Source organism: Hypanus sabinus, chromosome 29, assembly GCF_030144855.1.
Source record: "Hypanus sabinus isolate sHypSab1 chromosome 29, sHypSab1.hap1, whole genome shotgun sequence".
NCBI lineage: Eukaryota > Metazoa > Chordata > Chondrichthyes > Myliobatiformes > Dasyatidae > Hypanus > Hypanus sabinus.
In genome coordinates, this window is record NC_082734.1 from 4,264,915 (window position 1) to 4,288,524 (window position 23,610).

Here is a 23,610-nt window from a genome sequence, read left to right on the forward strand (position 1 = left end):
TGGTCCCAGACTCCCCCACTATAGGAAACATCCTCTCCACATCCACTCTATCTGTGTCCTCTGGTCCAAGACTCCCCCCACTATAGGAAACATCCTCTCCACATCCACTCTATCTGTGTCCTCTGGTCCTAGACTCCCCCACTATAGGAAACATCCTCTCCACATCCACTCTATCTGTGTCCTCTGGTCCCAGACTCCCCCACTATAGGAAACATCCTGTCCACATCCACTCTATCTGTGTCCTCTGGTCCAAGACTCCCCCCACTATAGGAAACATCCTCTCCACATCCACTCTATCCGTGTCCTCTGGTCCGAGACTCCCCCACTATAGGAAACATCCTCTCCACATCCACTCTATCTGTGTCCTCTGGTCCGAGACTCCCCCACTATAGGAAACATCCTCTCCACAACCACTCTATCTGTGTGTTCTCTGGTCCCAGACTCCCCCACTATAGGAAACATCCTCTCCACATCCACTCTATCTGTGTCCTCTGGTCCCAGACTCCCCCACTATAGGAAACATCCTCTCCACATCCACTCTATCTGTGTCCTCTGGTCCTGGACTCCCCCACTATAGGAAACATCCTCTCCACATCCACTCTATCTGTGTCCTCTGGTCCTAGACTCACCCACTATAGGAAACATCCTCTCCACATCCACTCTATCTGTGTCCTCTGGTCCTAGACTCCCCCACTATAGGAAACATCCTCTCCACATCCACTCTATCTGTGTCCTCTGGTCCTAGACTCCCCCACTATAGAAGACATCTGCCCCGCATCCACTCTATCTGTGTCCTCTGGTCCTAGACTCGCCCACTACAGGAAACATCCTCTCCACACCCACTCTATCTGTGTCCTCTGGTCCTAGACTCCCCCACTATAGGAAACATCCTCTCCACACCCACTCTATCTGTGTCCTCTGGTCCTAGACTCCCCCACTATAGGAAACATCCTCTCCACACCCACTCTATCTGTGTCCTCTGGTCCTAGACTCCCCCACCATAGGAAATATCCTCTCCACACCCACTCTATCTGTGTCCTCTGGTCCTAGACTCCCCCACCATAGGAAATATCCTCTCCACATCCACTCTATCTGTGTCCTCTGGTCCTAGACTCCCCCACCATAGGAAATATCCTCTCCACATCCACTCTATCTGTGTCCTCTGGTCCTAGACTCCCCACCATAGGAAATATCCTCTCCACATCCACTCTATCTGTGTCCTCTGGTCCTAGACTCCCCCACCATAGGAAATATCCTCTCCACACCCACTCTATATGGATCCACTCTCATTCTTTTAAACTCCAGCAAGTGCAGGCCCAGAGCCAGCAAACTCTCCTCATACATTAACCCTTTCATCCCCAGGATCATTCTTTTGAGCCTCCTCTGGACCCTCTCCAATGCTAACACATTTTTTTTAGATATGGGGTGTGAAGCTGCTCACAATATTCCAAGTGTGGTCTGACCAGTGCTTTATAAAGCCTCAGCATTACATGCTTGCTTTAATATTCTAATCCTCGCAAAATGAATGCCAACACTGCACTTTCCTTCCTTACCACCCACTCAACCTGCAAGATAACCGTTCAGAAATCCTACACAAGGACTCCCAAGTCTCTTTCCATCTCCGATTTCTGATAGTTCTGGAATCAGAAGGGACCGCTTCATTCGATTTCACTCGCCCGTCACAGAACTGCTCCCACAGCCTTTAGACACAATTTCAAGAAATCTTAACCTCATGCTCTCAAGATTTATTGCTTATTTATTATTATTATTATATTTTTTATATTTGCGAAAAGTTTGCTGTGTTTTGCACATTGTTGGTCTGTTCAAAGTAAATTCTATTATCAAAGTATATTTATGTCACCATATACAGACCTGAGGTTCATTTTTTGCGGGCATACTCAGCAAATCTATAGAATAGTAACTATAACTGCCCAACTAGGATTCAACCAGAGTACAGAAGACAACAAGCTGTACAAATACAAAGTAAGAAATAATAATAATAAATAAATAAGCAATAAATATCAAGAGCATGAGATGAAGAGTCTTTAAAAATTATTGTCCTGTTGGGTGTGATCTTTCATTGATTCTATTGTGTTTCTTGTATTTACCTTGAATACCCACAGGAAAGTGAATCTCAGGATTGTATATGGTGACATATACTGTACTTTGAACTTGTTCCCTGTGATTTTGGTCCCTGAAGGATGGGAATGAACCAGGCTGTTAACCTGTGCTATTGATTTGTATTCCATGAAATCCTGCAGGATCCAATTCCGTGTCACTGACAATAATCCCAGCCTCCAGAGATCAAACCAGTCACCCATTCCCCCAGGCTTATCATTTCTCAAGCAAAAGACAATCTGCAGATGCTGGAAATCTGAGCAACGCACACAAAATGCTAGAGGAACTCAGCAGGCCAGGCAGCATCTGTGGGGGAAAAGTACAGTCGATGTTTCGGGCCGAGACCCTTCGGCAGGACCGGAGAGAAAAGGCTGAGGAGTAGATTCGAGAGGTGTGGGGAGGGGAGAGAGAAACACCAGGTGATGGGGAAACTTGGAGGGGAAGGAATGAAGCAAAGAGCTAGGAAGTTGATTGGTGAAAGAGACAGAAGGCCATGGAGAGAGGCAACGAAGGGATGGGAAATGGTGAGGGTGGGGGAGAGATTACTGTCATTTTGAGAAATCGACGTACATACCATCAGGTTGGAGGCTACCCAAATGGAATATAAGGTGTTGTTCCTCAAACCCAAATGTGGCCTTATACCAACAGTGGAGGAGGCCATGGATGGACATATCGGAATGGGAAGTGGAATTAAAATGGGCGGCTACTGGGGGATCCCGTTTGTTCTGGCGGACAGAGTGTAGGTGCCCGGCAAGGCGGTCGCCCAGTCTACGTCGGGAGTCACTGATGTACAAGAGGCCACCCACCAGGAGCACTGAGCACTGTATATGACCCCCCCCAACAGGCTCACAGGTGAAGTGTCACCTCACCTGGAAGGACTGTTTGGGGCCCTGGATGGTAGTGAGAGAGGAGGAGTAGCACTCGTTCCGCTTGCAAGGATAAGTGCTAGGAGGGAGATCAGTGGGGCGAGACGAATGGACAAGAAAGTTGCATAGGGAGTGATCCCTGCAGAAAGTGGGTGGGGGAAGGGCAATTGAAATTGAAGAGTTGTAGTTGAGGGCAGAGTTGATGGTGGAGGAAGGGAAGCCCCTTTCTTTGAAAAAGGAGGACATCTAATTGAGTGCTCTGGTTCTCTCCCACATTCCAATTAGGGTTAAGGAGTTGCCGCATGTTACTGTTAAGCAGTGTGCCAACACTTACCTCTTCGGACTGTGTTGGTCATTGACACAAAGCAACCCATTGCACAGTATGTTTCGATGTATCTGTGGCAAATAAAGCTAATCTTTCAAGCCCAAACTAGGCCAGCCACGTGCAAAGTGTGGGATTCCTGATGAAGGGTCTCGGCCCGAATCATTGGCTACTCTTTTCTCACGGATGCTGCCTGACCTACTGAGTTGTTCCAGCGCTGTGTACGAATTCTTTGATCCACAGCATCTGCAGTTGTATTTTTGTGGGATTAAAAGACTGGCGCAGGAATTAAGTGTAAGTGGCAGGACTCTGGGCATATTGTGGAACAGAGAGGTTAAGGGTTATGTTCATAGTCCATAGTCCATTGGTGGTGTAGCTAGATTCAGTGGTGAAGAAGGTGTTTGGCATATTTACCTTCATTAGCGAGGGCACAAAGTACAGGAGCTGGGACTCTGATTATGTCGGTCAGATCCTGCTGAAAGAGTTAAACTGGGGGAGAGTTCACCTAGACCAGTTTGTTCGGTGTGACTGAAAGTGATGTGATTGAGATGCCTTGAGAGGAAGAACAATGGAGAAGAAGAATTTCAGAGTTATAAGGAAACTTTGAACCATTGAATTCTCCATAGTGTACGGGGTTGGGGGGGGGGGTGGGTGGTGGCCTTCGCATCCAAACTAGAGCTGGGGCCTTCACACAGCACCGGGGACTTCCTCCCAGAGTCAGTGGGGACCTCCCTCCAACCTCCGCGGGCTGATTAGGCTGCGAGCTCTGGAAGTGGAGATGGATGATTCCTAGGAGATGTAGGTGGAGTGGAGATCCAGAAGTCTGGATCTAACTGAGTTGTGGGCCTGAGGGGCCACTTTCAACAGTTCTGTCCTCTCTCCATCCAGCCTGTACAAATGCAACTGGCACGAACCAGCAGTGGAAATCCTCTCGTCCAGTAACATCATGTCCATTGTCTGGAAGGAGGGACGTTACAGCAGCTCTCAGACCTTCAGATTCTCAGCACAGGCTCTGCCAATGCCAGGTGAGAAACTAATGCCTGCTGTCTGCTTGCATAACCACACTCACACCCTCTCCCACCCTGATCTCACCAAGGAGAGGGAACGGTACGGTCTGATGAAGCATTCACTCTGATCCTGCTGAACAGTCTCCTCCAGTCGGTAATTGTTCATTGTTGAGCCTCAGAGAAACATAACTCTGTCCCTTTATTTTACAAGATGATACAATATGGAAACTGGCCCTTTGGCCCATCTATGGTTTGTACCCACCTAACCCTTTCCTATCCATTACCTATCCAAATATTTTTTTAAATGTCGTAACTTTTCCTGCCTCTACCTCTTCCTATAACAGCTCGTTCTATTCACTTGCCTGTCTCTCATGCCTCTCCGATGTCCTTTAGCATTTTCCCCGCTCACCTCAAAGCTGTGCCCTCTATGTCTAGACTTTCCTTCCTTGCAAGGAAGACCAACTAGCTACTTTGTCTCTGCCCCTAGTGATTTTATAAACTTGTCATCGTCATAATTCAGAATTATGAACCAGAATTCAGAATCATGTTTAATGGAGTCATAGAGTACAGCACAGAATAGGCCCTTCAGCCCATCTAGTCTTATCACTAGATAAGCCACTAAAGCCACTTATCATGGTTATCAATAACCCTTCCCTATCTATTACCTCTCAAAATATTATTTTAAATGTTGTAATTTTTCCTGCCTGTACCACTACCACTTCCTGTAACAGCTCATTAATAATATTTATCAATAATATCACTGGCATATGTCATAGAATTTGTTGTTTTGTGTCAGCAACAATTGCAGTATTTCATATTTTGTCATAAAATCATTGTTGAAAATGATGCTTTTTGTTATGTTTGTACTGACCAAAATAAAATTTCATTCATTCATTAAATATACAAAAAATATACCATAAATTATAAGAATGTACACACACACATTCACCACCACCCCCCCCCCCCCGGAAGTTTTCATGTTTTATTGTTTTACAACATTGAATCGCAGTGGAATTAATTTGTACTTTTTTGACACAGTTCAACTAAAAAAGACTCTTGTGACAAAGTGCAAACAGATCTTCACAAAGTGGTCTAGATTAAACCCAATTATAAAACACAAAATAACTATTACAAGTATTCAACCGTTTAAAGTCAGTATTTGGTAGCTGCACCTTTGGCAGCAGTTACAGCCTTGAGTCTGTGTGGATAGGTCTCTATCAGCTTTGCACATCTGGGCACTGCAATTTTTCCCCATTCTCCTTTACAAAACTGTCCAAGCTCTGTCAGATCGTGAGTGAAGAGCCTTTTTCAAGTCCAGCCACAAATTCTCAGATGAATTGAGGTCTGGACTCTGACTTGACCATTCCAGAACATTAACTTGATTGTTTTTAAGTCATTCCTGTATAGCTTTGGCTTTATGCTTGGGGTCATTGTCTTGCTGGAAAACAAATCTTCTCCCAAGTCGCAGTTCTCTTACAGACTGCATCAGGTTTTCTTCCAGGGTTTCCCTGTATTTTGCTGCATTCATTTTACCCTCTACCTTCACAAGCCTTCCAGGGCCTGCTGCAGTGAAACACCCCCACAGCACGATGCAGCCACCACCATGCTTCATGGTAGGGATGGTGAGTTTCTGATGATGTGTGGTGTTTGTGTTATGCCAAACATAACATTTAGTTTAATGGCCAAAATGCTCAATTTTGGTTTCATTAGTCCACAGAACCTTCTTCCAGCTGAATTCAGAGTCTCCCTCATGCCACCTGGCAAACTCTAGCTGCGATTTCATGTGAGATTTTTTCAACAGTGGCTTTCTCTTTGCCACTCTCTCATAAAGCCGCGACTGGTGAAGCACCCGGGCAACAGTTGTTGTTTGCGCAGTCTCTCCCATCTCAGCCACTGAAGCTTGTGACTCCTCCAGAGTTGTCATAGGTGTCTTGCTGGCCTCCTTCATTAGTCCCCTTCTTGCACAGTCACTCAGTTTTTGAGGACGGCCTGCTCTGGGCAGATTTACAGCTGTGCCATATTCTTTCCATTTCTTGATGATTGACTTAACTGTATTCCAAGGGATATTCAGTGACTTGGAAATGTTCTTGTATCCATCTCCTGACTTGTGCTTTTTAATAACCTTTGTGTGGAGTTGCTTGGAGTGTTCTTTTGTGTTCATGGTGTAGTTTTTGCCAGGATACTGACTCACCTGCAGTTGTATTTTTACTACGATCAATTGAAACATCTTGACTCCATTTAACTAATTATCTGACTTCTGAAACCAATTGGCTGCACCAGTGATGATTTGGTGTGTGATATTAAAGGGGTGAATACTTATGCAATCAGTTATTTTGTGTTTTATATTTGTATTTAATTTAGAACATTTTGTAGAGGTCTGCTTTAATTTTGGCATGAAAGCGTCTTCTTTTGCTGAGCAGTATCAAAAATAGCCAAATTAAATCCACTGTGGTTCATTGTTATAAAACATGAAAACTTCCAGGGGGAATACTTTTTATAGCCACTACACGCCACCATGTACAACCCTGAACTGTGAATTTTCTTACGGGCGTTCACAATGAATACAGGAAGCACTGTAGAATCAATGAAAGACCATCCCCAACAGGACAGACAAACAACCCATGTACAAAAGACAACATTCTGTGCAAATACAAAAAGAAGTAATAATAACAACAAATAAATAAGCACTAAACATGGAGAACATGAGATGAAGAGTCCTTGAAAGTGAGTCCATTGGTTCCTGAAGTTGTGCAGAAAGTAAACAAGAGTAGTGAGGGAGTGTTCATGGGTTCACTGTCCGTTCAGAAATCAGATGGAGGGGAAGAAGCTGTTTTGAAATCATCGAGTGTGGGCTCTCAGGCTGTTAATCTTAATGGAATAAAAGTCCTGATCAATGGCCAAGGCCCAAACTGTCGACTGTTTATTCCTCTCTATAGATGCTGCCTGACCTGCTGAGTTTCTCCGGCATTTCATGTGTTGCTCTGGGTTTCCACCATCTTCAGAATCTCTTGTGTTTATGTCCAGCCTACTCAATCTCTCCTCGTAACTCCAGTCTGGGCAACATCCTGTCTGTGTCCCCCTCCAGCTCAATTCCATTCTTCCTGTAGCTGGGTGGCCAATTTAAATGTGCAAATTAAATTCTTATGGCTTTGTTTTAATCTTATTTCAGAATGCTTTGCGAATATCACCTTGAGAGAAGAATGGGGCATTCAAGGCAATTGCAGCACGCCGTACTTTCCGAGTTATTACCCGCCCAATGCCCACTGTATTTGGTACTTCACTGTAAGTGACCTGCACACCAGCACTCAATTTCAAAGTGAATCTGTCATCGAAGTACACACACGTCCTGAGAATTGCTTTCTTGTGGGCATACTCATAATGGAATAGTCACCATAACAGAGCCAATGAAAGGCTGCTGCAGCTTGGGTCAAAAACAAACTCTGCAAGTGCAAAATTAAAGAAATGATGATAATAAAGAAAGTTAGTCCATAGGTTGTGGGAATAGTTCAGTGATGGGATAAGTGAAGTTGAGTAAAGTTATCCTCTTTGTTCAAGAGCCTGATGGCTGAGGGTAATCACTGTGGCACTTACATCCACAGTAATGAAGTCTTTTGAGAGGATGGCAAAGAAACAGATCAACTCCTGCATGAGAAGCAACTTGAAGCCACTCCAATTTACCTACCAGAGCAACAGGTCCACAGCAGATGCTATCTCACTCAACCCTGGAACATCTGGACAGCAAAGATGCATCTTTATCGATTACAGCTCAGCATTCAATACTATCATCCCCTCAAAACTAATCAATAAGCTTTAAAAACCTTGGATCCTCCTTGCACAGCTGGATCCCCCATTTCCTCACTCGCAGATGCCAGTCAATTTGGCTTAGCAATAACACCTCCTCCACAATCTCCATCAGCACAGGTGCAACAGGAGGCTGAGTGCTTAGCCCCTGCTCTACTCACCTTACACTTGGGACTGTGTGGTTAAGCACAGCTCCAACACCATATTCAAGTTTGCTAATTACATCACTGACGTTGGCGGAATCAAAAGTGGTGGTAAATCAGCACAGAGAAGGGAGATTGAAAATCTGACTGAGTGGTGTCTCAACAAGAACCCCTCACTCAATGCCAACAAGGCCAGAAAGATGATTATTGACTTCGGGATGAGAAAACCAGAGGTCCACGAGCAAGTCCTCATTGGGGGACCAGAAACTTTAAATCCCTCGACGTTATTATTTTGGAAAACCTGTCCCGAGGCCAGCACGTAAGTGCAATTACAAAGAAAACATGGCAGTGCCTCTAAGGAGTTCACAAATATTTGGCGTAACATCTAAAGCATTGACTTGTTTTAGAGATGTGTCGTGGAGAGTATATTGACTTACTGCATCACCGCCTGGTATGGAATCACCAATGCCCTTGAATGGAAATTCCTACAGAAAGTAGTGGATATGGCTCAGCCAATCACAGGTAAAGCCCTCCCTACCATTGAACACATTTACACAGAACTTTGCCATTAGGGACGCCCACCACGTAGGTCACGCTCTCTTCTCAGTGCTGCCAACGAAAAGAAGGTTTAGGAGCCATGCCACCAGGTTCAGGATCAGTTATTACCCCTCAACCATCAGGCTCTTGAACCAGAGGGGATAACTTCACTCACCCCACCACTGAAATGTTCCCACAACCTATGGACTCACTTTCAAGGACTCTTCATCTCGTTCTTGATACATATATATATATTTATCTATCTATCTATCTATTAATTAATTATTAGTTTTGTATTTGCACTATCTGTTGTCTCTTGCACCTCAGTTGTTTGTCTGTCCTGTTGGGTTCAGTCTTTTATTGATTCTACTGCGTTTTTTGTATTTGCTGTGTTTGCCCACGAGAAAATGAAAAAAATAAATCTTGTGTTTTTATATAGATCATATGATATAAAGGCAGAAATAGGCCATTTGACCCATCACTTGTGCTCTGCCAATTCATCTTGGCTGATCCATTTCCCTCTCAGCCCCATCTTGCATCTCTTCATACCCTGACCAATCAAGAATCTATCAACCTTGGTTTTAAATATACGCAACCATTTGGCCTCCACAGCCACCTGGGGCAACAAATTCCATAGATTTATGTCTCTCTGGCTGAAGAAATTCCTCCTCCTCTCCATTCTTAAAGGATGCCCACCCTGTTCTGAGGCTGTGTCCTCTGGTCATAGACTCCCCCACCACAGGAAACATCCTCTCCACGTCCACTCTATCTGTGTCCTCTGGTCCTAGACTCCCCCACTATAGGAAACATCCTCTCCACATCCACTCTATCTGTGTCCTCTGGTCCTAGACTCCCCCACTATAAGAAACATCCTCTCCACATCCACTCTATCTGTGTCCTCTGGTCCCAGACTCCCCCACTATAGGAAACATCCTCTCCACATCCACTCTATCTGTGTCCTCTGGTCCTTGACTCCCCCACCATAGGAAACATCCTCTCCACATCCACTCTATCTGTGTCCTCTGGTCCTTGACTCCCCCACTATAGGAAACATCCTCTCCACATCCACTCTATCTGTGTCCTCTGGTCATAGACTCCCCCACCACAGGAAACATCCTCTCCACGTCCACGCTATCAAGGCCTTTAGGTTACAATAGGTTTCAACGAGGTCACACATCATTCTTCAGCATTCCAGAGCCTCATATCACCTGGCAACTTTGCAACAAAATCATCAATTCCATCATCCAAATCAATTACCTATATCGTAAAAAGCAGTGACCCTAACACAAACCCCTGTGGAACACCATTAGCCACCAGCAGGCGTAATAGTGTAGAGCTTAGCACAATGCTTTACGGTTCCAGTGACCCGTGATAAATTCCCGCTGCTGCCTGTAAGGAGTTTGCACGTTCTCCCCTTGATTGAGTGGGTTTCTTCCGGGTGCTCCGGTTTCCTCCCACAGTCCAGAGATATACCGTCTGGTAGGTTAATTGGTCATTGTAAATTGTCCTGTGGTTTGGTAGGATTAAATCATGGGGTACTGGGTGACGTGGCACACTTCATGCTGTATGTCAATCAATAATCAATAAGACTTCTGCCAGTCAGCCACTGTTTTATCCATGCTAGAATCTTTCCTGTAATATCATGGGCATTGTTAAGCAGCCTCATGTGTGGCACCTTGTCAAAGGCCTTCTGAAAATCCAGGCACACACCATCAACCAATTCTCCATTGTCTATCCTGTTTGTTATTTCTTTAAATAATTCCAGCAGATCTGTCGGGCAAGATTTTCCTTTGAGGAACCCAGGCTGCCTACAGCCTGTTTTATCGCGTGTCTCCAAGTATCCCAAAAGCAATCGACTCCAACCACTGAGGTCAGACGAGCTGGCCTATAATTCCCTTTCCTCATGCCTCTCTCCCTTTTTGAAGAGTGGAATGACATTTGTAATCTTATAGTCCCCTAGAACCATGCCAGAATCCAGAGATTCTTGAAAGATCATTACTAATGCCTCTTCCATCTCTTCAGCCACTTCTTTCAGAACCCTGTAGTACATCATTTGTCCAGCTGACTTATCTAACTTCGGATTGTGACATATATGTACTTTGATAATAAATCTACTATGATGAACTTTACTCAGTTGTCACAGTGAAAGGTCAAGGACCTGGTTCACCCTCTCTCTGTGTCCTGTCTCACCCCACAGGTCCCAAGCCTTGACTATGGAATCACTTTGTGGTTTGACGGCTACGAACTGGACACACCCTTGTTCAGAGATCCCTGCTCCCAAGGCCAGTGGATGATACAAAACCGAAAGTAAGTTTGACCTCTTCTTCACTTGTTTTTTTTTGTTCTTTTCCTCCTTCCATCTTCCCCGGCCACTCCTGGCGGAGTACGGTTGATGAATATGACCGGCACTTACAGGAAACTGGGTGACGTGGTAGCATTGCGGCTACTTTGCAGGCCCTGGGGTCACCATCCCAGATTCTGTCCCTGCCACAGACTGTAAGGAGTTTATTTGTTTCGTCCCTGTGACTGTGCGGGTCTCCAGCTCCAGTTTCCTCCCACGGTCCAAAAACGTACCAGTTCGGGTCAGTGAGTTGCGGGCATGCTGGGTTGGGACAGGACGCGCAGCAACATTTGCAGGCTGCCTCCAGCACATCCTCAGACTGTGTTGGTCATCAACTGTGCGTTTAACTGTGTGTTTCAAGGTACATATATCTTTATCCTCTACTAAAGCACCTTCCAGCACCTCGTGACGTCCCCCAGTTCTGTTGAGTACCTGCGATTGTGGTTGTGTTGTGGAAGCCATTGTACGTACAGCAAGGTCCCACGGGCTGGGTCCGTTCGCCGCTGCTTTGTGGGTGCTTTGAAGCCCACCAGAGAAGGGCCGAAAGGCATCACCTGTGGCAATGCTGCACTCCCCTGGTACCACACGGGAGCGTCACTTCCAACCTGGTGTACTGGAGAGGGAATCGGGCTAACCATTGACCGAGCAAGACTCAGCGTTCCATCTTCCCAAGTACAGAACAGCCCTTGTGTCCAACTTCACTGCATCACGATGCTCTCCCTCGTTCCCTACACAGCCACCCTCCCCGTCCCGAACTCCAGAGCAGAGTTTCTCCCAGCTCTTCCACAAAGGAAATTCAGGAACTTCCAGGTGGAATTTAAACCAAGACAAAATTAGAGGAGGTCTTTAGGGCACTTGTGGAGGGTGTCAGCCTCAAATTAGTTTCTTCTCTTCATGACTTGCCCATCTCCTTTGGTCACAAACAAGAGAAAATCTGGAGATGCTGGAAATCAGAGCGACATGCACAAAATGCTGGAGGAACTCAGCAGGCCAGGCAGCACTCAGGACTGTACTCTTTCCCCAGATGCTGTCTGGCCTGCCGAGTCCCTCCAGCATTTTATGTGTGTTGCTCCTTCCTCTGGACCTGTCCTTAAGGCCGGGAGTTGTAGTAGCGATAAGCTCCCGCAACCTGTTAAATTCCTGCCACTGTCTGTAAAAACTTTGTACCTTCTCACCGTGACCGTGGGTTTCCTCCAGGTGCTCTGGTTTCCTCCCACAGTCCAAAGATGTACTGGTTAATTGGTGATTGTAAACTGTCCTGTGATTAGGCCAGGGTTAAATCAGGGGTCGCTGGCAGCACAGCTCGAAGGGCCGGAAGGGCCCATTCCACACTGTATCTCAATAAATTTTTTAAAAATACTTCCAATGGCGTGTGTCTCAGACAGCCTCTGACCACCAAGTCCAGCTCCTGGCCTTCACATGAGGTTTAGCTACTAAACCCAGTGGAACCATTGCTACTGGGAGGAGAAGGGGCAAAGGCAGGTTACTGGTGCCTTAAAACCTGTCACTTAGGGCAGATTGGGCTCGTCAGCCCTGGTTGGCAGCTCATCTAGGGCAAGAAAACTTTGATCTCAAACCTCCGCTGCCTTGCGGCTGTACCTGCTCATGGGGAAGGCTTCAGGAGGAAACCCAGAGTCCAGAGCGGGAGTCCCTAAGGCAGTCCTGCATTCAGTTCTGCGATGGCATTGGTGTTAAATTGTATCGGTCTCTCCAGTTCCGTTGGATTTATCGGCTGCATGGAGAGGGGGAGCCTGCATATGCTCTCCATATCATACTGTCCAGGCTTGCGTACCTAGACAACTAAGACACGATGACCATGGTCAACCCCGACCAACAGACCTCTATCAGATTCCTTCTTCTTCAACAATTTACCTCTTTCACTTATCAAAGTTCAAATTCGAAGGTAAATTAATTTAGAGAGTACGCGTATGTTACCATACACGACTTTGAGGTTCATTTTCTTGGTGAGCATTCACAGGAAAGTACAGAAATACGATAGAAATAACACAGAAAACTAACAGACAACCAACGTGCAACAGAAGATGAATTGTCCAAGTAAGAGATCTACAACGCTGAGAACAGGGCGTTGTGAACAGGAGTCGTGAACAGGGCGCTGAGATCTACAACGCTGAGAACAGAGCGTTGTGAACAGGAGTTGTGAACAGGTGGTTAACACGACGCTTAATGGTGCTGGCAATCACCAGTCTGCTTTCAATTTCTGTCGCCGACTGGAAGGAGTCTGAATCTATGTGGAATTCCACCAGGGTGCTGTGGTTCCCTCCCACATTCCAAAAACATACAGGTTAGGGTCCGTAAGTTGTGGACGTGCTATTTTGCCGCCAGGAACTTGGTGACACTTCTCGGTTTGTGCCCCTCCTCCTTCCGTTTCTCCCATGGCCCACTCTCCTCTCCTATCAGATCCCTTCTTCTCCAGCCCTTGACCTTTCCCACCCACCCTATCACCTTCCAGCCGACCTCCTTCTCCTCCCCCCACCTTCTTCTTCTGCCGTCTCCCCTCTTCCTTCTCGGCCCTGGGGAAGGGTCTCGGCCCGAAGAGCCAACTGTTATTCATTTCCGTAGGCGCTGCCTGACCTGCTGAGCTCTCCCCAGCATTTCGTGTGCGTTCTCCTTGGACTGCATTGGTCAGTGACTACTTTAGCAGTAATGATTTCATTTTTGAAATACATATTTTACTGTAATTTATAGTAAATTTCATGTACTGTACTGCTGTCAGAGAACAACAAAATTCACAGAATACCGTATGTCCACAATTGTTTTTTTTATTTATTTATGGTGATACCATGTGGAATAGGCTTTCTGCCCTTTGATCCTTGCAGCTCAGCAATTCCCGATATCACCTCAGCATAATCACAGGGCAGTTTACACTGACCAATTAACCTACTAACCGGTGTGGACTGTGGGAGGAAACCGGAGCACCCGGAGGAAACCCAGGCTGCCACAGGGAGAACGTACAAACTCCTTACAGGCAGCAGTGGGGATTTTTTGCAGGCATACAAATACCAGAAACCTGATCCTGATTCTCATTCAGATTTTGACGGATAACAGAGGTATTTTGATGAATAATCTTTAAAGAGTCCTTGAAAGGGAGACTGTAGGTTGTAGAATCACCTCCCTACTTTTCACATCATTCCCACTTCCCTCACCCACCCACCTCCCACCTACCCCATTACTGGGACCCCCCCCCCCCCCATCACCTGAAGCATGCCTAACGCCACCTCCTCTCCCCCCAGGCTGTGCGGAAAGAGACTGCTACAACCGTACGCGGAGAGAATCTTCGCCGTGGCGCTGACCACAAGAGTGACCTTCAGCTCCGAGGTGATGCTGACGGGGCCGGGCATCCAGTTCCAGTACAGCCTCTTCAACCAATCCGACCGTACGTGCGTTTGGGGCGGGGGCGCGGTGTGCTGGTCGGGCCTCGTGGAGATGCTAGTTCCATCCAGCTCCAGATTCCTTTTCCCTGGGGTGGGGCAGCAGGAAGCCCCTCCCTGGAGCAGGGCAGCCAGAGGCTTTTTCCCAGGGTTGAACTGGCTAATTTGAGGGATGATTGGAGAAGGGTATCAAGATACTTCTGCCCACGATGCTATGCCAAACTTTTAACCTACTGCAAGATCAGTCTAACCCCCTCCCGCATATCCCTCCATTTTTCTATCATCCACATGCCTATCTATGAGTTTCTTAAACGTCCCTAATGTTTCTGCCTCTACCACCACCTCAGGCAGGCCGTTCCACGCACCCACCACTCTCTGTGTGAAGAACTTAACTCTGTCATCCCTCCTATTTGTTGTTGAGGCTTCTGTCGGTAAGGGGCGACCATGGATGTTGCATTAGCTATCTGGATACACAAGCCAGGGCAGTTAAATATGGAGAGCAAGCTGTTGCCCGTGCGGCAGGCTCCCCCTCTCCTTGTATCTGATGAACCCAAAGGAACGGCAGAGACCGATACAGTTTGGTAACAGCGGTGTCACAGGAGTTGTCAGTCCGCATTGAACAGCATTGCCTTAGGGACCCCAGCTCCGGACTTTTCCCTCGGGGTTTACTCCCCATGAGTGGGTATAGCCACGGGGCAGTGCAGGTTTGAGATCAGAATTTACCTTCACCTAATGGCAGACAAGCCCCATCTGCCCAAAATGACTGGCTTTAAGGCACCAGTAACCTACCTTTGCCCTTCTCCTGTCAATAGAAACAGTTCCACCGGGGTTAGTAGCTAAGCCACTCGTGAAGGCCAGGAGCTGGACTTGGTTGTCAGAGGCTATTTGAGGTGCACATCACTGGGAGCATTTAATAGGTAGTGGGAGTTGGTCCCCATAACAACCCCTGGCTATAACAACCAGGTCCTTCTTGTGCTTTCCTCCAATCACCTTAAAGTTATGCCCCTTGGTATTGGCCACTTCCACCCTGACAACTGTTCTCTGGTTATCCGCTCTTTCTATGCCTCTTACCCGTTCGTACACCTCTATCAAGTTTCCTCGCAAGACAAAAGCCCTAGCCCCACTCCACCTGTTTTCACAAAAAATGCCCTCTAATCCAGGCAGTATCCCTGGTAAATCTGCTCTGCAACCTTCAGCATCCTTCCTATAATGAGGCAATCAGAACTGAACACAATATTCCAAGCGGGGTCGAACCACGGTTTTATAGAGTCATCCCAGAGACTTTAAGAATCAGGTTCGTGAGGTTAGAATGACCAATTGCTCAGATGTGGGGAGTCAGTATTAGAGAACAAACTATGACTTAAAACACCAATACCACACACCGTTACCAGCCTCTGCACATTTTCATTGCCATTTTTGTCAAACACCTTTCATTAAACGTAAGATTCCACACCTGCTGTGGCAGGATTTCGGAGGATGTGATAGCATCTATGGGTGGCTTGTCCAGTTACAGGTAATCCAGATAAGGAAACCCTGTGGGAAAAAGTGTCCATTTATACAAAGTAAATTTGTAAAATACCTCACCATACACAATCCTGAGATTCATTTTCTTGTGGGCATTCTCAGAAGCAATGAAAGGCCACACCCAAAAGAACAGACAAACAATGTGCAAAAGACGACAAATCGTGCAAATACAAAAAGAAAATAATAAATAAATAAGCAGTAAATATGAAGAACAGGAGGTGCAGACAGCTTCAAAGTGATCCCATAGGTTGTGGGAACAGTTCAGTGACGGGATGAGTGAAGTTAGTGAAGTTCAGGAGCTCCTGGTTCAAGAGCCTGACGGCTGAGGGGTAATAACTGTTCCTGAACCGGGTGGTGGGGGTCCTGAGACCCCTGCAGTGAGAGGAGAGCACGGCCTGGATGGTGGGGGTCCTGAGACCCCTGCAGTGAGAGCATGGCCTGGGTGGTGGGGGTCCTGAGACTCCTGCAGTGAGAGGAGAGCACGGCCTGGATGGTGGGGGTCCTGAGACCCCTGCAGTGAGAGCATGGCCTGGGTGGTGAGGGTCCTGAAACTCCTGCAGTGAGAGGAGAGCACGGCCTGGGTGGTGGGGGTCCTGAGACTCCTGCAGTGAGAGCATGGCCTGGGTGGTGGGGGTCCTGAGACTCCTGCAGTGAGAGGAGAGCACGGCCTGGATGGTGGGGGTCCTGAGACTCCTGCAGTGAGAGGAGAGCACGGCCTGGATGGTGGGGGTCCTGAGACCCCTGCAGTGAGAGCATGGCCTGGGTGGTGGGGGTCCTGAAACTCCTGCAGTGAGAGGAGAGCACGGCCTGGGTGGTGGGGGTCCTGAGACTCCTGCAGTGAGAGCATGGCCTGGGTGGTGGGGGTCCTGAGACCCCTGCAGTGAGAGGAGAGCCCGGCCTGGATGGTGAGGGTCCTGAGACTCCTGCAGTGAGAGGAGAGCACGGCCTGGATGGTGGGGGTCCTGAGACCCCTGCAGTGAGAGCATGGCCTGGGTGGTGGGGGTCCTGAGACTCCTGCAGTGAGAGGAGAGCACGGCCTGGGTGGTGGGGGTCCTGAGACCCCTGCAGTGAGAGGAGAGCACTGCCTGGGTGGTGGGGGTCCTGAGACCCCTGCAGTGAGAGGAGAGCACGGCCTGGGTGGTGGGTGTCCTGAGACTCCTGCAGTGAGAGCATGGCCTGGGTGGTGGGGGTCCGGAGACTCCTGCAGTGAGAGGAGAGCACGGCCTGGATGGTGGGGGTCCTGAGACTCCTGCAGTGAGAGGAGAGCCCGGCCTGGGTGGTGGGGGTCCTGAGACTCCTGCAGCGAGAGGAGAGCACGGCCTGGGTGGTGGGAGTCCTGAGACCCCTGCAGCGAGAGGAGAGCACGGCCTGGGTGGTGGGGGTCCTGAGACTCCTGCAGCGAGAGGAGAGCCCGGCCTGGGTGGTGGGGGTCCTGAGACCCCTGCAGTGAGAGGAGAGCCCGGCCTGGGTAGTGGGGGTCCTGAGACTCCTGCAGTGAGAGGAGAGCACGGCCTGGGTGGTGGGGGTCCTGAGACTCCTGCAGTGAGAGGAGAGTACGGCCTGGGTGGTGGGGGTCCTGAGACTCCTGCAGTGAGAGGAGAGCACGGCCTGGGTGGTGGGGGTCCTGAGACCACTGCAGCGAGAAGAGAGCATGGCCTGGGTGGTGGGGGTCCTGAGACTCCTGCAGCAGTGAGAGGAGAGCACGGCCTGGGTGGTGGGGGTCCTGAGACCCCTGCAGCGAGAGGAGAGCATGGCCTGGGTGGTGGGGGTCCTGAGACTCCTGCAGTGAGAGGAGAGCCCGGCCTGGGTGGTGGGGGTCCTGAGACCCCTGCAGCGAGTGGAGAGCACGGCCTGGGTGGTGGGGGTCCTGAGACCCCTGCAGCGAGAGGAGAGCCCGGCCTGGGTGGTGGGGGTCCTGAGACCCCTGCAGCGAGAGGAGAGCCCGGCCTGGGTGGTGGGGGTCCTGAGACCCCTGCAGCAGCGAGAGGAGAACCCGGCCTGGGTGGTGGGGGTCCTGAGACTCCTGCAGTGAGAGGAGAGCCCGGTCTGGGTGGTGGGGGTCCTGAGACTCCTGCAGCGAGAGGAGAGCATGGCCTGGGTGGTGGGGGTCCTGATACCCCTGCAGCGAGAGGAGAGCCCGGCCTGGGTGGTGGGGGTCCCTGATGATAGATGCACCTTTTCTGCGACAGTGTTCTGTGTAGATGGTGGGGAGAGCTTTACCTATGATGGGACATGCTCAGGTTTTAGTTGTACAAACAATTTGAAAGACAAGCTTTTCACTGTGTCTTGGTATGTGGGACAGTGATAAGCCAATACTGATACGAGGGGCATTTCCTGTTGCCTCGGTAAAGTAGCCATGGATCTGGGAAACTGCAGCTTTGCACTGACTGTCCCTCTGTCTGTGTTACAGCCTGCCCCGAAGGTGTCTTGTGCACGGTGTCTGGTCTCTGCGTACCAGAGTGTGACGGCCTGAAAGACTGCAGCAATAACGTGGACGAGAACAACTGTGGTAAAACAGAACTCTGCATCTTTCCCGGAGGGAGCTGGGGGGGGCGGGGGTCAGCTACCAGACAAGGCCCGATTCTGCAGGTGCCGGAAATCCAGAGCAACACACTGGAGGAATTCAGCAGGTCAGGCAGCATCTGTGGCAACGAATAAACGGTCGACATTTTGGGCCGAGGCCCTTCATCAAGACTGGAAAGGAAGGGGAAGAAGCGGGGATGAAAAGGTGGGGGCAGGGGAAGGAGGCTAGCTGGGAGGTGACAGATGAAGCCAAGGGGATGGATAAGGTAGAGGGCTGGAGAAGGGAGAATCTGATCGGAGAGGAGAGTGGACCGTGGGAGACAGGGAAGAGAAGGGGCACCATGGGAGGAGGTGATGGCCAGACTGGGGAAGAGGGAGAAAAAGATCACCGGAAGGACGTTCATCGGGTTGGAGGCTACCTGGATGTTGCTTCTCCTCCCTGAGAGTGGCCTAACTGTGGCAGAAGAGAAGGCCGTGGAAAGACATGTTGGTCTAATTTTATAATACCGTTCTCCTGTTTAAATCTCCTCAATGCGCTCACCCTATACCCACCTTCCCTATCTCTGGAACTTTCTCCAGCTGCGCAGCATTCAGTCCTGATGTCAGGTGCTGTCTGTGTAGAGTTTGCAAGCTCCCCCTGTGGACAAGACACAAAAAAATCCTACAGATGCTAGAAATCTTGACCAACGCACTCAGAAGGCTGGGCAGTATCTGTGGAGGGTAATGGACTGCTGTAGAAGGGTGTCGGCTCAACACGCTGACTGTTCATTTTCCTCCATAGATGCTGCCTGACCTACTGAGTTCCTCCCGAACTCTGAGTGTGTTGGGCCCTGTGACAGCGTAGGTTTCCCTTGGGTGCTCCCACCTCCCAAAGGTGGGTTACCTAGCAGCAGTAAGGTTTCTAGAACATGAGTGCATTTATTCCTGTTTATATACAGGTTACGGAGGAGGATGTGTTTGCTGCCTTGAGGCAAGTTTGAGTGGATAAATCCCCAGGGCCTGACCAGCTGTTTCCTCAGACCCTGTGGGAGGGGTAGCAGAAACTGCAGGAGCCCTGGCAGAGATATTTAACATGTCCTTAGCAACAGGTGAGGTGCTGGAGGAATGTTGTTCCGTTGTTTGAGAAACTCCCTAAGGATGAGCTGCGAAACTAAAGACACGTGAGCTTGTTATCAGTTGTGTGTGAAAGTTATTGCAAGGGACTGGATATGTAAATACTTGGATAGTCAGGGACTCATTAAGGGTAGTCAGCATGGCTTTGTGTGTGGTAGGTCATATCTAACCAATCTTATAGCTTTTTTTTTGTAATTTATTTTTTATTGAAGTTCATCATCAAACAAACATTTCCATAAGGTATTGTACATATATATCATATAGTCATATATGCCACAAATCTTCACATAATATTTATCTGAGGTACACACTTATAAAAAAGAGAGGAGAGAAAGAACAGACGAAAGGAGAAAACTATGTACGAGTAGGGAGTGATGTTTTTTTACAACAGATTCATTGATTTGTGAGGATAAAATCAGGCCTATGAGGTGTTATGTAGTTAAACCATTTTTCCCAGTATAAATCAAATTGTTCCAACTCATGATTAACAGATGCTGTTATCTTCTCCATTTTGTAAATGTCCATTGTAATTTCCATCCATGCATTTAACGTTGGGCTCTCCTGTGATAACCATTTCCTAGTAAGAGTCTTTTTACCGGCCACCAGCAGTACATTCATTAGATATTTATCTCTTTTCAACCGTTCTAGAGGTATATACCCAAATAAGGAAATGATCAGGAAAGTTGATGAAGACAAGGCAGTGCATGTTGTCTCCATGGACATTAGCAAGGCCTTTGACAAGGTCCCACATGGGAGGCTGGTCAAGGAGAATCAGCCTTTTGGCATTCAGGATGAAGTTGTAAATGGAATTAGACACTGGTTTAGTGGGAGAAGACAGAGAACGGTAGTAGATGGTTGCTTCTGTGACTGGAGGCCTGTGACTAGTGGAGTACCACAGGGATTGGTGCTGGGCCCTTCATTACTTGTAATCCATATCAATGATCTGGATGATACTGTGCTTAACTGGATCAGCAAATTTGTGAATGACACCAAGACTGAGGGTGTCATGGACAGCAAGGAGGGCTTTCAAACTCGTAATGGGAACTGGACCAGCTGGAAAAATGGCTGATGGAATTTAATACAGACAAATGTGAGGTGTTGCACTTTGGGATAACCAACCAGAGTAGGTCTTAAACTGAGGATTGTGGTAGAACAGAGGGATCTGGCGATAGAAATCCATAATTCTTTGAAAGTGGTGTCACAGTTAGATGCGGTTTTAGCACATTGAACTTCATCATTCAAAACATTAAGTACAGGGAGTTGAGATGTTGTGTTGAAGTTGCGAGGCCTAATTTGGAGTATTGTGTGCATTTCTGGTCACCTACCTACAGGAAAGATGTCAATAAGCTTGAATGACCACAGAGAAACTTTACAAGGATGTTTCTGGGATTTGATAGCCTGAATAGTTTGGGAAGTTATGCCCTGCAGCACAAGAGAAAGGGAGATCTGGCTGAAGTATACAAAATTATAAGTGGTATAGATAGGATAAATGCAAGCAGGTTTTTTTCACTGAGATTGTGAGAGACTGGAATTAAAGGTCATGGGTTAAGGGTGAAAGTTAAAATGTTTAAGGGAAACAAGGGTACACACACATGCACACGCACTTATTTTGAAATGTTCTGAATATGGAGTAACTTTTGCAAAACTTAGTTTTCACTGTATCTCTGTAGCTGACAATAATAATCCAATTCTGATACCAAAGTACCAGCTGGGTCAGTCCTGATGAGCAGTACTCAACAACCACTTGCCCCATCACCTGCCCCTCCCAATAAATTCCTTTCCCCTCCCCCTACCTTCTTCCACCTTCCTTTCCAGTCCTGATGAAAGCTCTCAACCGGAAATATCGACCATTTATTCCTCTCCACAGATGCTGCCAGACCTGCTGAGTTTCTCCAGCATTTTAAGTGTGCTACTCTGGATTTCCAGCATCCGTATAATCTCGTGTTTTTATAAGTTACCACCTTTCCTGTCTGCATTCAGTTCTCAGCTTAAACATTGACGGCGGTGTTAAGTTTGTGCTCATGAAAGAGTAAAAAAAAATTCAATCATGTGTTTAGTTTTCAAATGAATGGGGTGAATGGTGAAGACAGTGATACTTACAGGATGTGTTTGTGATGACCTAACCTTCCCATGTTGAATGCTCCCTCCCTCATGGTTTCTATCCTCCTTCCCTTCCTCCCATGGTCCACTCTCCTCTCCTATCAGATTCCTCCTTCTTCGGCCCATCACCTTTTCCACTTACCACCTTCCAGCTTCTTACTTCATTAACCCCTCCCCTACCCATCTGACTTAACCTATCACCTGCTATGTCCTCCATCTCCTCACCCCACCTTCTAGTCTGGCATCTTCTCCCCCACCCCCAGCTTCCTTTCCAGTCCTGATGAAGGGCTTGGACCATGGATGCTGCCTGACCTCCGTCATCTTGTGTGTGTTCCTTGTAGTTTGTGTCCCCCCCCCTCCTTCAGACCCCACCTCTCCCCATCAAACATGTGTGTGTTGTTCCTTGGCACACCTTGTGGCACATCGGGCGACACTTTATGACGTTTCTGTAGCATTCAACTTCTTATAACGAGGCTGAGCCGCTAGCTCGATGCTCACGGATGGACAGCGGCCGGATTCGAACCCGGGACCATTTGCCTCGATGTCTGATGCTGATGCCACTACATCTATCAACCTTGACCTTTTGTTTTATTTAGAGATGCAACATGGAACAGGCCCTGCTGGCCCAGCAACCCCCCGATTTAACCCAGCAAGTTACAATAACCAATCCACCTACAAATGAGTACTTCTTTGACTTGTGGGAGGAAAGCCACACAGCCACAGGGAGGACACAGACGACACGGGAATTAAGCTCTGAACTCCGATGGCCCGTGCTGTAACAGTGTTGCACTAACCGCTAATTTCCGTGCTCCGTAAACACCTCTGAGGAACAGAGTGTGCACGTTCTCTCTGTGACCACGTGGGTTTCCTCCGGGCGCTCCGCCTTCGTCCCACATTCCAAAGACGTACAGGATAGGGTCAGTGAGTTGTGGGCATGCTCTGTTGCCGCTGGAAGTGCGACGATACTTGCAGGCTGCCCCCCGGCACAATCCTCACGGATTTGATGCGACGCAGATGATGCGTTTCATTGCGTGTGACGGAGGAAACTAACCTCTGATCTTGGACACAGTGATGGTACTGATGGTAATCTTCTAAACTTCTGTCGATTCAGAAAGGTAAGCTTGGAACGTAGCGATCAAAACCTCACCGAGGAAGAAAAGGAGAGGAGAAAATACAGTTATAGACTGCTTAGGTTCAAATCAATCAAGGAAAATGTTGGATGTTCATTCAGCGGCCACGTTATTTGGAACCTCCTTCAATAAAGTGGCCACTGAGTGTATGTTCGTGATCTTCTGCTGCTGTAGCCCGTCCACTTCAAGGTTTGATGTGTTGTGTGTTCAGAGATGCTCTTCTGCATGCCACTGTTGTGACACGTGGTTATTTGAGTTACTGTCACCTTCCTGTCAGCTTGAACCAGTCTGACCGTTCTCCTCTGACCTCTCTCATTAACAAGGTGTTTCCACCCACAGAACTGCCTGTTTAGAGATACGGTGCGGTGCCAACACTTCCAGCTCGAAAACACCCCACCCAGCAACTCACTGATTTAACCCAAGAATTTACAGTCACCAATTCACCTACTAATAGGTACAAACCAACGTTGTACTATGCGAGGAAGCCGGATCACCCGGAGGAAACCCAGTCATTCCTGTGCATGAAAATCCCCAGAGATCAGCGGTTTCTGAGATACACAAATCACCAACGATCATTCCACAGTCAAACTCTCTTAGATCACATTTCTTCCCCGTTCTGATGTTTGGTCTGAACAACAACTGAACCTCTTGACCATGTCTGCATGCTTTTATGTGTTGAGTTCCTGCCACATGATT

At 48.0% G+C, this 23,610-nt stretch overlaps 1 protein-coding gene across 1 annotated transcript in view; it reads left to right on the forward strand.

The window, feature by feature from the left end:
* The window catches only part of LOC132382901 (transmembrane protease serine 6), an 84,146-nt gene that overhangs the window by 43,679 nt on the left and 16,857 nt on the right, over window positions 1-23,610 (forward strand). Inside the window, exons 8-12 of the mRNA XM_059953439.1 lie at window positions 4,195-4,331; window positions 7,483-7,595; window positions 10,992-11,101; window positions 14,387-14,529; window positions 18,459-18,557. Coding sequence (XP_059809422.1) covers window positions 4,195-4,331; window positions 7,483-7,595; window positions 10,992-11,101; window positions 14,387-14,529; window positions 18,459-18,557 — 602 coding nt within the window. The remainder of the gene's footprint in view (window positions 1-4,194; window positions 4,332-7,482; window positions 7,596-10,991; window positions 11,102-14,386; window positions 14,530-18,458; window positions 18,558-23,610) is intronic.